Source organism: Chaetodon auriga, chromosome 17 (genome assembly GCF_051107435.1).
Source record: "Chaetodon auriga isolate fChaAug3 chromosome 17, fChaAug3.hap1, whole genome shotgun sequence".
Classification (NCBI taxonomy): Eukaryota; Metazoa; Chordata; class Actinopteri; order Chaetodontiformes; family Chaetodontidae; genus Chaetodon; species Chaetodon auriga.
Window position 1 is genome coordinate 2,343,874 of NC_135090.1, and position 17,082 is coordinate 2,360,955.

The window sequence follows — 17,082 nt, forward strand, 5'->3', positions numbered from 1 at the left end:
CTCTGCCTTCCTTCAACTGGCTTTCTTTGGGAATTAGGGGGGTCTGAACTGAGAGGGACTGCAGAGGAGAGCTGGGACTTAAGCTGCCCACATCCCTGACTCCTTCTCCTCTCTTCTTGCTTGTTGTCTGGGAAGGTTCGTTTGAATCTGACAGGCAGGATAGGGGTTTGGAGGACTCCTTGCACCATGGATCACTCTCTGTTTGGTTGTCTACGTAGCCCGCATGCCCCAGCCCAGGGCCTGCACCCTGCTATCACCCAATCACCACTGACCCTGCATGGCCGGAGCGACCATGTCTCCTATCTGGATCTACCCAGCTCCTCGCCTCCTTATGGCTATTCTGGAGGAGAAGACAATGGACTGCTTGGCAGTCCAGCCCACCGAGGCCACTTGCCCCAGCTGCAGCACCCCCTTCACCCTCAGCACCCACCTGGTTGGCCTGTGCAGCAGATGCCCTCATCTAATGCCCGGCACAGTGTCTGTCTGCCGCCGCTCGAGGCCACAGCCCCAGAACTGTGCACGGGGAGCCCGAACCTGTGCAGCACCAACCCCAGCCTGGGCAGCAGTGACCCCACAGTGGTGTCATGTGTGTCTGGAGAATATGGCCAGCAGAGTCTGTCTTCAGAGGACGCAGACAGAAGGAGCAGCAAAGGCAAAAATGACAGTCCAGGTAAGATTAGAAAGACCATACTGCATTCACTTTTGAACTGTTTCCTAAGAAAATGTATTTTTTCTCTGCCCTGCAAAGATATTCGTCTTAGACTGTTGTCTTTTCAGCACTTTACTGATACTGACAGAAGGGCCAATGCAAAAGTTATTTTATATTTATATTATATAAAGTCAAGCCAATGTCATTACATATTTACAGTATTAGTATTTTATTGATTTGTTGACATATTAATTGTAATGCTGATGATATAGACCAATGATGATATTGTTTTTAATAAATGTTTTTAATAATTTTTCAGTGCATTTGAAAATATTAGTGAACAGCTTTATCACTGCAATACATTTCATCATGAACATTGGCTAAACTAAATATTATTATTATTATTATTATTATTATTATTATTATTATTATTATTATTATTATTATTAATTCTACAACATTAAAAACTAAAAGATTCAATAAGGATACTGATTTAGTACTCAAACAACTACTGTATGTAAAGAAAAAAAGGCCAAATACATGTTTGTTGTTAAATCCTTATTTGTGACATTTTCTTCGATGACATTTGGCTATTTGGCCTCTACAGATGGACTACAACCAGCCCCTGTATTTTAGATTAAGTTAGTGATACAAGGCAGCACTCATAACTCGTACGACTGACTAAACTGACGAAAGATGACAGTGAATTGTAAGATATATTTTGCGCCTCCAAACTCTAGTTTCCAGGACTAATAATGGTCAATTTTTTGAAGATGAGGGTTTGCAGTTGTGAGATGTTTGTCCACTCAATGAGCTGTGCTGCTTACATCGCGGCTTGTCAAGGTGAGAGTTTGCCGGGCTGTGGATCAGGAGCCCATGAGTATTCGGTTCACATGCAGATGGGCTCACAGGAAATGTCTGTCTCAAACTGGTTATATATGTCTTTTTGGAAAAAAACAAAAACAAAAAAACATTGAAGTATTTAAGTGATTTATGTTGGTTGAATCTTCATTTGTATAGAATCTATGTGGAAATAGATTACAAGAGAATACAAAACAATATGCCATAATCAAATTGATTTCACAACTTAACTCGACTTGAACTTTCTAATGGCTGGAGCTTTAGCTCAGGACCTAAAAAGAAGTTTTTGGGGCAGAAGTGATTGAGAAGACCTGGTCTTAACAGTTAAATCACTTAAATCGACAGGAATTTATAAAGCTAAATATAAAGTTCATTTCTGAAACTGAATCAACAGTTCAGTGTTGTAGCTGTAGGAGACCAAAAAGAGACCAATTTGGATCAAAAAATTAAAACACAATAAAGCCTCCACAATTTGTGCTAATTTTTTTTTTTTTTTTTTTTACAAAGTATGGCATGCAATAATATTTTCTGTAAATCTAATTTCCCAGCATAAATGCAGTTTCCAAGCCTTATCCAGATTGCCAGGAATAAAAAACTTTGTGTGGAAAAGCAGAATTTATTTATTTATTCTATCAGATTGAGACTTACATTTTGTGGATTTTATATAGCATATAATATACTGTATCTTAATATACAGCCTTTAAGCCAATGCAAAATAGAAGCCCTTAAAATAATCAGGAAAAATTCAAATTACAATTCCATGACCTGAAATTTCATCTGCTGATGAAAATCATATGATATGATCAAAAGCTACTAAATGGACCTTGTGGTAAGACTGTTTCCTCAAAATACTGCAATGAATTTGTTAAACATCCACCACCGTTCAAGTGTTTTTAATAGTAAAACCTAAACTCCCTCCAGATTGCTCAAATCCCTACATTCCCAGACAAAACAGAGTCATGACCTCAGTGTGTTCCATGGTAGCTGCGGCCCTGAACCAATTCATCTGTACTGTTGATGGGACTCACTGGTGAAATAATTAAGGTGATTGTTAAAGTGCAGGTAACGTATCAGCAGCTTAAATCTTAACTTCTTAGCATATATTTTAAAATTCTACATTCACACACATATGCTTCCAATGTATAGAAAAATGACTCAAAAGAGCACATCATCTCCCAGCTATATCCACAAGATTTAAGAGCAGGCACCATATCTGCATCATTCAGGCCCACTGATGAACAGTTTGGAGTATGTGCCAAGTTGAGAACTTTCCAATTCCCCAGAGTCAATGTCCCAGCCAGGAGAGCAGGCGCATTGACTGACAGATTGAACACTTCGAGAGGATACAGTATGCTGAAGCTGCCAGCAGCCTAACCCAAATCCAATTTCCTAACTTTAACTTCATTGGCACTCATAGAAGCCGCAGCACTTTTAGTGTTTTTTTCTGGACTTGAAGGATCAGTGTTGGGCAAGTTACTTTCAAAATGTAATATATTACCAGTGTATTAAGCAGGCTCTTGCTCGTTGGTCCAGTCTCCTTTTGGCATTGCTTGGCAAGTTCACCTATTTAAAATGAATGTTCTCCCATGCTGATTATATCCATTTCAAATTGACCCTATATTATTGTTGTGTAAATTACTAGCAGAGTTGAAAAATGCTCTCATAACCTTCCTATAACGAAACAAAGGTTTGAGACTGAAACTGACCCACATACAGCTTCCGCTGGAGAGGGGTGGCTTAGCTGTTCCCAACATTAAACTACACCAACTGTCATGATACAGTGTATTTGAGAATGGTTTCAAGAAGACCCAGAGTCTACATGGTTTGATATTGAATCATCCCCTAGACCTCTAAGAATGTATTGTACACTTCCAGTCAGTGAACTAGTTCAGCTTTTAAGGGTAACTTTCCTCTGCAAAATACTCTTAAAGTTTGGGGGCTAACTAGGAAAATAGCGGGCCTGGACAACACTACATCCCCACCAATGCCCCTATATTCTAATCCAGAGTTCCCCCTGGTCTAGAGTAAAACTATTTCTGTCTATAGTCTGGTAAAGACATTAAGACACTGGGAGACACTGTAGAAAACAGTTAAATCTTTACTTTTGATCATTTAAAGGACAGGCGCAAAATCCCAGCTGCTCATTTTATATAGATTTTCACAGTTAAGCAACCGTGGTATAGCCAGCCTCTAACAGTCTCAATAGATGCTCTTTCAATGACACAGCTGGTAAAACTGTGAACATCTTTCCATGCATTATTGGTATAGATAGTCCACCAACTATTCCCCTAAATCTATTAATGCTCCTGAAAATCCTCCTGTTCTGTGCTAGGAGATGCATTTTGTAAAAGTGGGTGTTGTAGGAACCCCTTAACATCACCCAATGGATAAGATAAGTTCATGCCTCTTAAAGCTCCCAGCTTTTATTTAAGAAAAGAACCTTTTCTTTTAGTTTGAGTCCTTTTACAACTTTGAACCTGATTGCCTACAAACAATAACAGCAGAGCTCTGTGGTCTGGCATTTATTTTCAGTGCACTGTGTTTCTACATTTCTGTTGTTCTGTCATTAGCTTTTCAATCTGTCAAATCTGTTATGACCTCAAAACCTGTTGATGTTTCTACAAAAAAAAGAAAAAAAAGTGGACATTCTTTTGCTAATACTTGACAGATTTTGATAATAAAACTCATAAAATAATTATATATTGCAGATGTATATAGCCTAACAGCCCTACGTGGCTGAAAGTGAAATGCATTACATAAATAAAGGGTATATAAATTCAGCACTTAGTTTATTTATGTATTAAAGTAAAGGATATGTACACATCACATCATTCTTTAATTATGATTTTGAGAGAGGCTACTGGCAAGAGAGACAATTGGTAGGAGAGTGATTATGAAGACGGAAGGCAGAGACATTATAATACATTCACTGTTGGAGCATGTTTCTGTGCATCTTGGATGCCCTTATATATTTATATATAGTGAGTCATCTCTGATTTGGTGAGAGTCTTACACAAACTTTCAGATTTTCTGTAAGTGGGTGCTATTTACAATTACAATTAGTCAATTTGGTAGACGCTTTTATCCAAAGCGATGTACATATAACCACACACCGATGGCAGAGCATCAGGGGCAGTTTAGGTGTTCAGTATCTTGCCCAAGGATACTTTGGCATGTGGACTGTGGACAGCCAGGGATCGAACCACCAACCCAACTGAGGAGATTTGTGGGAAAATATTTATATGGGAGAGTTGACAGGTCTGATTCAGTGTAGCACCAACATTTGCCTGATTTTAAGGGTTGAGCTAACGTGAGGTCACTATGTTCTCTTCACACTCCGTGCTCAGTGGAGCTGCCAAAAATTAAAGTAACTGACATATACTGTCTTGCAAAAGTGAGTGGTGAAGCTCTGACCTCACTGCTGGATGAGAGGTTTCACTTGCTTGTATCCAGCTATATCTTCAATTGAACAATGTTGACTTCCCACTTTGCCTTAACTTCAGCTTCAGCTGGAAATGAAAACTCATGGAGACTCATAGCCAGCCAGGCTAGCTGACTGGCTGCTAAAGACAATGTGGTGATTAATACCTACAAACTTAACTGTGAAAGTAAAGTAACTAACTTAAGGATAAAAAAGCACCGTGATGACTAAGGCTGCAGGTGAAGGTAACATTACTGTAGGGTTGACAGAACATAAACAGACAAGCAAGTTGTAAAATGGATATGCGTCACACTAAATTGTCCAAGAAGAGAATAGCCATGACCCACATTCCCATCATGCCATGCTTGACTGAGTAGTTTCTTAAAGTTTGCGGTTTTATATTCCATAATGCAAATGTTACTTTGTAACATTAACTTTTGTACAATGGTGCTTCCAATGTGTCTGTTAAGAACATGGTGGTTTCATTTGGCAACTGTCATTTTTGTGCTGATTTATAGTTTAAACCATTAGTGAGCTGGCTGTCATGTTTCTAAACACCAGCTTAACAGGAGCATGTTTGCGTCCTTTCTTTCTACAATGAATTTCTTTAAGGGTTGATTTCACTGAGCGCTGCAGAGTGCTTATGACTGGTGGTAAAGAGTCACATGATGTAACAATTTAAATAATATTACCAAAAATTTTATATTGCTTTGTTCCACTAAAAGTAATACAGTACTTTTATAATGACACACTATAACACTGAAAAGGATCTTGTGATAATGAGATACACACGATTATTGACCTACAACCCCTCACAGAGCAGTCTGTATGGATGGTGACGCTGAAAAAAATGAGCTCCCTATTTATTAGCTGACTGTCAGAATAACAGAAAACTCCAATCTTGTAAATCAAAGACTTCAAGGCTAAATAAAATCTTTAAATAATTAACTGTACTGAATGAAATAACATGACAAAAGGAAAATATGACACAAAACTACCACTGGCCAGTGTCTGTCCGTAATTTGTTGGGTGTCTGTAGTCTCACATTACGGCATAAACAGTGTCTCTTTCCTGGCACACTGTGATTTGTCAGCACATCCCACATTTACACAGCTAATGAAATGTCAGCTAGATTTGTGCAGTGAGGACTGGAGAACAGTGTAGAAATTATTATTCAGTGTTTTCTCACTATGAAAGATTACTTTCAAAATGCTCCATTCATTTTCACCATTCACTGACCACAAATACATAAAAGGGATGCTTGAAATATGCTCGTACTGACAGACAGTATAAGTGGGGAAAATATGATTTCAGCCTTAAAGCATGAACAATCGAGGAGAAGCTTAGTGTTTATATGCAATAAGTATTGTCAAGTAGGACTGAAAAGTGCCTCTTAAAATTTATATTAACATGTGGCTTTTCCCTTTATTCTGAAACATCCAGACAAATGTAGTATGAGAATATTTTCTACGAGTCCTATGTACTTATGTGTCACTTAAAAGTTTGACATGATTATTCCACTCACTCTTCCTTTTGGCTATCATTCCCACCAGTAAAAATAATAGGATTGTACTCATCAAGTTACTGAATTATGTCCAATGCCAGTGCTTTTAAAATTCTTTCTTTCTATCTGTATACCCAGACTACAGTATGGATAAGGCTGAGGAAAGATTGTGGTTACAGCAAATCAGTGATGATTGTGATGTGATTAAGGTTAAGCAACTAAAATACTTAAGGCTTTGGAGCAATGTGTTGATGGATAGATTTGTTTGCATCTTGTGCACAAGGAAACAGATGCACATTTCCACCAATGAATATACTGATCCAATCGGTGATAGTAATGCATCAAGAAAAGTAGCAATGCACCAACAAAAGACAGGTAGAAGAAGACAGCTAGCTAGAAAACGTGGCTCTAAACAATGCACATTTTCCCCCCAAATTTGCTTTGCAAGATGTTTTCTGAGGAAATAAATGCTTTAACAGCAGGTTTGTTAGAGCTCAAGAATACACACAATGCTTTTTGGTGAGAAATACTGAATGTAAGGGTGATTAATTATCAATTATTATTATTAAATTGCGATAGGATGTGAACTCTTCACTTCCCATCACAATCCTCTGAATGCTTCCTGTGCTTATCTTTCCTGCACTGACAGTAAATGTTAGTATTGGATGTAAATCTGTGTTGCAGATTTATCCAGTGTGGATGTAATTCTTAGGGATACTTGGCTGGATCTTAGGACGCCACAACATCACCACAAAGAAGTCACGCAGGGCAAGAAACCAGAACAGTCAGATGACAGACTGATGGCAAACTAACTGCCAGGTTAGCAAACTTATTTGGATGCTGTCACGTGGGTAAGGTGGTTTAGATCATTTGGTTTAACTGTTAGCTCATCTGACTGCTTGTATTTCTCATCCTGCTTGACTTCATTACAGTGGTTTTACAGTGTTCTGAGATCTCAACTCTTTTGATGAGTTTCTCAGTTTGATGAGTACAGTGATGTCATATTCAATCAAAATAATGTTTAAAACTATGAAAATTAGACCCTAATTATAATGAACTGGAATTATCCCGTACTGTATATTTCTTACGAAAAGGCTTTGTATTTCTAGAATTTTTTATCTGTACTGTTGGTGCTGAAGTGAGAGCAAAACTAAATTGTTTTAATTTTCCTTTGACCATAAAACACATACAGCATGGAGCTATCTGCAAACTACCTGCTTGGGTTGCAAAATAGAAGGTGCAACTCCTCATCGTCTTGCTTTCATTTTATTTTGTTTCAGATGGGCCCCTGCACTTTATCAAACCCCTCAAATTTTTTTCAACCCCCTTTTTTTGTCCCCCCCCCCCCCCCCACCCCCCACCCCTTTTGGAGACTCAGCTGTGGCCGGAAAATGTTCTGTTTTTCATTTCAGAGTCCCAAGACAGGAGCTATAAGTCAGACATGAACAGCAAGCCCAGGAAGGAGCGCACAGCCTTCACCAAAGAACAGATCCGGGAACTGGAGTCAGAGTTTGCACACCACAACTATTTGACCAGGCTGAGACGCTACGAAATAGCTGTCAACCTCGACCTCACGGAACGACAAGTACGGTACCTGCTGAATGACTGTGGAACATTCTGTGAGGGCAGGGACAGACGATACAGGAGCAGCACAATAAATAGCCATTAAAATCTTACTAGCTAATGTGCTCCAAGTCATGAAATAACATTAACAGGGGAATAAATATGCCATAACTTGTATTAACATCCTTTGGCATCCATTAAGTATTGCAACAAAATTGACAGGTCTCACTGATAACCACCTGCGATAGATTGACAGTGGAAAATTATGGATAGCTATTTCAGCAGAGATACAAAAGAATTGTCTGAGGAAGTAATACATCATCATTGTAACACTGTAGTTCTTAGTCCTGAGAACAAGGCTTTCACACTTCTAGTCTTCATGGATAAATGTGTTATTATGCTGTTCAGTGGTGGAAAAAGGAGAAGAAGCATTTAAAAAGAATGTTATCAAATGCAGTTGCAGCCTATAGTTTTTGGCTTTAAGTCCTTGATCCATTAATCTCTTCAAGGAGCACTCCCACATTTGGAGTTATGGAAAATTGCTGTTTTACCCAAGGTCAGATGAAATGATTAATATCAGTTTCATCTCTGTGTGTTCTGGGGTGTGTTTATCTTAGCGAAGCAGAGAGAAGCTGCTGCCTGGCTCCATCAAAAATGATCAACAATTAACCTTGCAAAATCTGAAACTGTTTGACTTTTTAAATGCTCTGCACATGCATAGTTGTTTTCAGTTATTCTTAATTCTGCCCAGGTTGAAGTTAGGGGGAGTCAGGCTACAAATTATTAAAGATTACCAAAATACACAAACTAATAAAATTCATAAAGGTGCAATAAAACTGACACAAGATGATTGTATAATAATTTCACTAGATGAAATTACATACACCTGTCTTTATGTGCATTTTCAATTTGCACGTGAGAAAGAGGAGATGCCAAATATGCTTGCCTGATGTGGAAAAGTTGATGTATTGATAAAAGCAAAATGCAACAAAGTGAAATGGAAAAATAGTCAGCAAATAAATCGTATGAAGAATGTGACTTAAACATCCACTGGCGCCTTCGCTCCACTGAAGAGGCAAAAAATGCTGGCAGACGAAAGCATCAGATCTCTGTGGAGTGATGAGGAGACAGTAACCTTTTTCACAATAATACACAAAACAAAATGAATGTCATATTTCTACCATTTGTGGTTTCAGCAGCATTCTTTTAATGCCCATTTCTTCTGCAATGGTGTAATGACACCTGACTGGAGCATTAACACCATGTACTGTTTGTACTGATGAACTGAATCCTAATATTTGCATAACGGTAGTTGACAGAAACAGACATAAATTCATATTGTCTTCTGCCAATTTTCTGAAAATGATGTTCAAATTTGTGCTACGTTTAGATGGAGGCCTGGCTAATAAAGCACACATCCACACAGCCCTTACTTAAGGTGGCTGCCAATGTTCTCTAGAAGTGCACATAGTTGAAATGAACTCATAACACCATTGTCAATGCATGCGCTTTTTTATTTGAGTGGTCCTGAATGATAGAGAAATATTGATAAATCCCATTATCAGTTTTTTGTTTGTGCATACAAAAAGTTCAGGCCAGATTGGCGCATGTAGACATTTCCTGATTGGGGTTATTATGTTCCTTTACTGTAATTTGTTATTGAGGGCATGCAGTGTGTAATTGTTAGAGCTAGCCTTTGTCCAAAGTAAAAGAAAAACACACAAACACCTATGAAGCTCTCTGATTAACATGTTGTGTCTGGTTTATTTAATCCATACACAAACAGAAATGTAAAAATTACAGTTTATGGTTTCAGGGTGGAGTGACTTTTGATGAATAACAGCCGGGCACAGTGACTGGGCATCTCCAAAGAGACTTGTCATCACAGTGTGGTGGCTATGTTTGGTACCATCGTGCCTGCACGGAGGCCTCTAATAATACTGATGCTCATGGATCTTATTTGACAACCTGTGTTATAGCCTGACACACAAAACACAATAAAAAGTGGTGGGTGGACAACTGTTATTCATTCAGAGATAGTTTCCATGCATAGATCCTTGGACAGGCCCAGGCTAGATGCTTCCTCCTGCTTCCGGTCTTAATGCTTAGCTAGGCTTAACACACACAAGACTGATATCCATCTGAACATGTCACTCTCAGAAAGAAAGCGAATTAGCATGTTTTCCAAAGTGTGAACTGTTCCTTTAAGGCTAGATGTCTCATCAGTAGCTGGCTAAATAATCATTCATTGGTGCTGATTACTAATAGCAACAACAACAACAACAACAACAACTTCTCTCTCAGGTCAGCACAACTTTTTTGCTCAGTAATGTGACTGCAGTGTTATTGTGGTGCTCAAATGTGCTACCATTTGCTTACAACACTATCCTTGTAGCCATCAGGTACTGGTGCATTTGAAAAAGTAAAAAAAAAAAGTAAGAATAATTGCTCTACCTATAATCTAAAAGCTGTAAAAGAATCCTCAAACACATTGACATCCATGACTGTGGATGAAGGCAAGTGATATCTGGCTTCCATTAAAAAAACTACATGATTTCACAGAAGAAAAAACCGTCAGTGTTTTGACATTAGCAAACGGTTGGACATGCCTTACTAATGCTCTGAGACTAATCGATTCCAAACCACAGAGACTCTTTGAAATGTCAGCGTGCTGCTCTTGGTGTCTGTGATGTGACTTTTTGAGGCTGTGTGTCACAGTGCAGATGGTTTTCTTAATGCTCTCAAAGGAACATTTGTATGAAGTTCGCGGTGCTGTAGACGTGGGTATCAGCACAGCCTGCTGCTGTTCATTTTTGGGCTTAAACATGCTTGGAAACAAATGTGTGTGAACAGTCATCATGAAAAGAGTCAGATGACTGCTTCAAGGTGTTTCTGGAAAGTAGATGGAATAGCGTGTCGACTGCATGTTATTTTACTTGTTAGCATAGTGAGGTAATGTTACATAAGTGAGATAGTATGTACGGAAGTTCTGACCATTTTGTAAAGTAACACTTATTTAGATTTTTGAATATCTTCTTCCCCATCTTCCAGGCAATCATTGGTTTATATTAATTTCTCTATGGTATGAAAATCAGTGTGAGTGGTGGTTAGAGGTGCACAGACACACTATATCTGTCTCTGTATCTGTATTCAGACAGAAAACCAGAGGTGGACATGGTTTATATGGGAAGTCAAGCTATATCGGACAAACGTATTTTCTAACGTAATACTCCTCGGCAATGCAATTGCTGTGCTCTCAAAGCATTAAATTGATTTAATTTTGATATATGAATTCTAAAAGATGTTACCACATCCTCATACTTTACTTTTTATACTGTATTTCAACCAAACTACTTTTATGAACAGCCTGAACCCCCCACTGAACACACTCAACAATCCCAAACTAACAAGAAAAAAAAAGTTTTAGAAATCAAACGATTCTGTTTTGCATTGGAAACAAAAACTATTTGCAGTAACAAAAGATTGAAAAAAATATCTTTCAGTTCAAAGGAAAAATCTTAAATTCCAATGATGTTGCATTTGCATTTTTAATGTGTTTACATCACTGCAGTCTATGAGGGAAACATGCAGAGATGGAAAGAGTGCTAGATTATTATACTAAAGTGATAATGGCAGGATAGTCAGAGACACAAGTCAGGTGGAGCCTGAGGTATATAAAATGATATCATCAGCAAAAAATGGACAATAAAGTATTGATAAGGAAGATTCTGTCCTTTATGTATAATGTAAATAATAATAGACCACAGAAAAACACCCTTGGCAACCCATTTCTGAGTTATGACTACCATCAGCAACAGCAGTTTGTGTTCTCTCTGTAAGGTAAGAGTGGAACAAGCTAAGTTTGGATTCATTTAGACCGATAGCCTGAAGACTTTATGATCAACAGTATCAAATGCTTTGAGAGATCAATGAAGAGGGCAGCACAATGACTGAAACTGCAGTTGTTATTGTACAGTGACCCAGCGAAAACCAGACTGCTGTGGCTGTATTAGTGAGTCAATAAAGACATGAGGATGTAAACTGACCAATGATTGTAGGATTTATTCTGAGGGAGGATGTTTTTGTATAGGATGACAGTTGTTGAGATTGGACATGTCACCGCTTCTGTGTAAGGGTGAAACTAAGGTGTTTTTTCACAAAGCGGGAATAATTTTCATAGTACTTTATTGTGGTACACAACCACCACTACAGCATATATGGGTTTTGTCACCATGTCCACAGAGATATATTAGAGGGCTGGGGGAGTTAAAAGATATATGTGTTTTTGCTGTTAAACATAAGGGAGTGGGTGATGGAGGAGCCACAGTGCAGGACCAGTGAGAGAGTAATAGGAGGTGGAATGGGACTAAGAGTCAGGAGAGGACTTGGGGTGTATCTCATCGGTCCAGATTGGACCTCCCCATTTTAGGCAGCATCTTATTCATCACTATGAGAGACACAAATACTAAATAAGTTGTAGAGTCAGGGAAAAGAGGTAGAAGGTCAGCAGTGACGCTAAGCGCAGCAACGCACCACTCATCTACTCACTGCACCCAAAAGACAATGAAAGTTTGCCATGATTTTAGCCAAATACTCTCGTCCATGGCTATATGTTGTACTTGACTTACTATACTATACTTGAGAAGACACAATTATTTCTGCACAGAAATATGTACTACATTTTGGACTGGTTTACATTTTTAGAGGAACACCTTAGATGCTAGTTTGTCAGAAATATTCCTTCAAAGAGATTAGAGATAAAAAAAAAAAAATGAACTCTGGGAGGAAAAGGACTCCATTTTTGGGGTGTGAAAAGGATTTTGCTTGCTTTTCTCTGAGTCTTTGTCTAATATTTCTCACTCTTGTATGCATGGGTAATGAACTGGACAGTGTTAGTCAAGGTTTATGTTTCTGTGTGTTTCTCCTCGTTGATTAACTTTCTATGTGACAGTTAAAGTTGAGCATAAATAGGCTCAGTTTATTTCTTGAAAATCTGCCAGTAGGTTTTGATACACAGTATCTAGTAAGGCATTCAAGACTGCTACATTTTAGTAGTCAGCTACTCCCAAAAAGTATCGCAGGAAATGTATCATATTTTTTCACCCAATAACAATGATCAGTTCTTGCCAAAAAGGCCTCAAATTCATTCTGTAACAGGTTAAGTAATGTAGGCGGGAATAACCTGTGGGCAGGTCAAATAGCACAGTCTTTGATTGCTCTGAGAGGTATTCTGGCCGAAACTCCCAGCAAGCTTTCATAAGCTGTGTAAACTGTTTGACTACAGGCACAATGTGATCACATTCTTGCAGACATAGTGGGAGTCTTTCCTCCTCTAAATGCCTTAAATCAGGCATCTCCAAACTACTCCACAAAGGGCCGAGTGGCTGAAGGTTTTCTTTCCAACCAAGCAGCAGCACACCAGACTTGACTCATTTCATCAGCTGATCTCAGTCTTCAGACAGCTGATTGGTCAGACTTCGTGCTCTTGATTGGTTGGAGAAAAAACCTGCAGCCACACGGCCCTTTGTGGAATAGTTTGGAGATGCCTGCCTTAAATTCTATTATTTAAACATGGCATATCATAGAAAGGGATTGTTGAAACAAATCTTTGTCTCAACTACTGACAGCGCTTCCAGTTGCATGTTTGTTATACATGCATTACCACTTCTTTATTATAGCACCATGCCAAAACCACAGATGAATGATTGGTCTACAATGATGCAAAGTATCAGCTAGTGGTTTTGATAGTTGACTAGTTGATAATTCTTTGAAACTCCAAGTATCTACAAGGGCAATTTTGACTGATGGTGGTGCCAGGGTCAGGAAGTCACAAGACTCATTATGTATCCTCAGAGGGGACTATGAGAAGCCATACCAAATTTCACAAAAAAATGTCCAATAGTGGTTCAGATATCTTGTTCAGATCAGTAACTAACTTTATACTTGTTACATTTATAGTCAAGGGAAATTTTGTCTTTCCTGTTGGTGGCTCTTGAAGAAAGACAAGGGTGTCTTCAAAGTTATTAGGATTCATCTTCTCATCACCATGAAATTTTCAGTTTTCATTTTCAAGACTATACTGTTGAGCTAGGTTGTCACAATTCTACCTTCAACAACTTGATGAAACCTTTAACAGACTACTTAAAGGGGCACTTCACAAATTTTAAATATAAAGGTCTGTTTAAGAGTCACATCGGGTACTATGCAACATGTGAAAACAAGGGATAATACAATATCTTCTTCGGCTCTGGAGGACCTTTGTCAAGTCTCAGAAAATAACCCTTGATGATGTCATCATGGTTATCTTGGCTAGGACAGCCTGAGTTACCAGGTGGAGGACAGCATTTTGAAAGCCACATGTGCTTACTGGAGAGGGAAGCTCTTCTGAAAGACCCTATCCAATTACCCCCCCCCCCCAACCCTAATCCTTCTGAGAGTCTTAGCTATCTCAAATCTAGACACAGACATCAGATGTTTGTCCATGAAAGATAGACATTTATAAATCTATTTAGAAATCATTTTTCATCACTGACCTTGTCTCATAATCATGAGATAAAAATAAGATAATAATAGGATAAAAACACTTAGTAGTTTGTACTTGAGAGTATTGACTAAGTAAGTTCAATATTTAGTCATTCAGCAATGCTCATCCTGAATAACTTTTCACCAGGTTAGTTGTGTAACGGGTTATGTTATTAGAGGACTGTAAGCAGTGACGTCAGACGGATGACTGCAGCTTCTGTGAAACATTCCAGTGGATTGCTGTCGTAGTGGTAATCAAATATCACTAAGTAACATTTAAGTCTTAGAACAACTACTTCTATAATTATCTGCTTTTTTTTTTGTTGTATCGTGGGGTACAGCAATGTCAGGTTGTGTTTAGATAGAATGTTGCAAATGCAAAGAAGAACTTTCATCTTATTCTTGAGCATGTTGCTGTTCTTTCAACTGTCACTGCTGAAAGCTCCCCTTATTGGCTCATTTTCCGATACTGTATCCCTGCTTGCACAAGCAGATGTGTTCGCATGTACAGTCTGTGCATACAGGTCCCTATGGTCATAAAATATGGGTTGCATGTGGACTGTTCACGTGGATCTATGTGGACATAAGCAGATGACAAAACTACATCATGCAGATGATTGTGACTATGCAGATGCAAATAGTACAATGTGCACTTAAAGGATGAGTTCACATTTTCGCAAGTCTGGACACAGTGCTCACATGTCCTTATGTATGTTGAAAGAGTTACAGGTCAGTGTTACGATCCCTCTCCATGCTATACCTTCATTGAACACCTACAATGGAAGAGATAGGGGATGAAATCCACAGTTCTGGTTCTGTGTAAAAATTTGAAGAAATATGAGGGTTTCATAGTCTGAGTTAGGCAAATCAAGAGGGTATTTTCAAAAGTTTTTTTTTTTTTTTAAATATAAATCTTACTCAGGAGAGTGCCTTTGCAGAGTGGAAGGGCAATATGTGATGGTGATCTCATGTAGGTTTGTTGCTGGGACACAGCACCAGCAAAAGCCAGCATGAAGATAGTCACTCAGTTCAGCTAAGTCAGACTATTGATGGCTCATAATTGCTGTAGTTGCTTAATTTAATTTTATACAGATGAGGGCTATAGATTTTGTCCTCCACCTGTTACAGTGAAATCACACTATAACACTCTGCTAATGCACACATAGTATATGAGTATTGCATTACAATCGTGTAAGTGTGTGCAGTTAAGTATGTAACCTACAAAGAAGATCTTCTGTGCTGCTAGCATTGAGTTGAGGATGTACGTTGTCCTGTTCTTACTGGTTTGCACTGTAAAGTATGAAGAAACCACCACAGTGTCTTACAGCTTTGTGTTTCCTCTTAGGTGAAGGTGTGGTTCCAGAACAGGAGAATGAAGTGGAAGCGTGTGAAGGGAGGACAGCAGGGAGCAGCAGCTCGTGAGAAAGAACTAGTGAATGTGAAAAAAGGAATGATACTGCCGTCTGAATTTTCAGGAATAGTAGGACTGCAGCGCTCACCAAGGCCAGCGACCGAGGAGGACAGCCACGACAGTGACCAGAGCTCAGAGCATCCTCACCTATGACCTTCCATGGTGCTATTGGACATGACAGAAATAAAGGAAATATTGGTGAGATGGAAAAAAATCCCCAAAAACTAAAAAACCACATGTACACAGCTTGCTGTAAGCTAAGCTTCCCAACAGTCAGAGAACATTCCAGAGATGCTTTGCGTTGATGAAACTGCTTGGATTTTGCACTGTCAAGGATTTGTTTCTGTCAAATTCTACTGTACTTCAATCAGTACTAAATGTTTACGTTGTACAATGAACTGAAGTCAGAGCACTCATGTTTTTGAATTTTAATAATTTATCAAAATCAAGAGGTACCAAAACTGTAACCACCATAAATCCACATTTTTCAAGTTATTTGTTGCATTCTAAAATAATGTAAGTGGTAAACATGTTTATCCTCTTGTTTTGCTTTTTGCTCCCTCTGAAAGTTTACATGCTTTTAACTTGCAAAAACCTGGATTTCCAATGCAAATAAATCAGAAAATTGGAAATAATGTGGTGGTGGCAATTTTCTTAGCATGTACACACTCGGGGAGCAGACTTTACCATTAGGCAAGGCAGGCAACTGTCCGTGGCCCCTAACATCTATAGATTTATTATGATGTTTAAATGTTGAGGCAACCTGCAAAATCAACTGTAAACCTCCTGAAGGTAATCTCCCTTGTCGCTGCCCCCCTCATATTAAGTTTCATTTCAGTCGTGAAGTACTGCACTTTTCTCATCTCACCATCTGATCTCCTGTTAACAAGGAATATAATGTATCTAGTCACAGTGAAGTTTACACGCCACTGCAGCAGCCTGCCAGGACAAACTGACACAATGCTTTTTATGCACTGGAAGGAATAACTTAATGTATTTCATTTGCCAAATTTACAAGAATTATTAGAGGAATTTACAGTTTCGTAGACAGCGTTTGACAACATTTATACATTTTTCCTGAACTCAACAATTCACAAACCCTAATTTTTAAGGGCCTGTGGAGCTGATTAGCTGCTACCTCAGATTACTCA

At 38.6% G+C, this 17,082-nt stretch overlaps 1 protein-coding gene across 1 annotated transcript; it reads left to right on the forward strand.

Annotated features, from left to right (window-relative positions):
• Positions 1–186: 186 nt before the first annotated feature.
• Positions 187–16,084, forward strand: meox2b (mesenchyme homeobox 2b). Its single transcript, XM_076755344.1, has 3 exons — positions 187–670; positions 7,848–8,020; positions 15,866–16,084. The coding sequence occupies exons 1-3, from the start codon at positions 187–189 to the stop codon at positions 16,082–16,084; spliced, it is 876 nt and encodes a 291-aa protein (XP_076611459.1).
• The last annotated feature ends 998 nt before the right edge of the window (positions 16,085–17,082 follow it).

Excerpts from the sequence above, each read along its gene's own strand:
- meox2b (XM_076755344.1), top strand. The coding sequence starts at position 187 with ATGGATCACTCTCTGTTTGGTTGTCTACGTAGCCCGCATGCCCCAGCC. Across the intron at positions 671-7,847 it reads AGGCAAAAATGACAGTCCAG|AGTCCCAAGACAGGAGCTAT; the intron begins GTAAGATTAGAA and ends TTTTCATTTCAG. Across the intron at positions 8,021-15,865 it reads TCGACCTCACGGAACGACAA|GTGAAGGTGTGGTTCCAGAA; the intron begins GTACGGTACCTG and ends GTTTCCTCTTAG.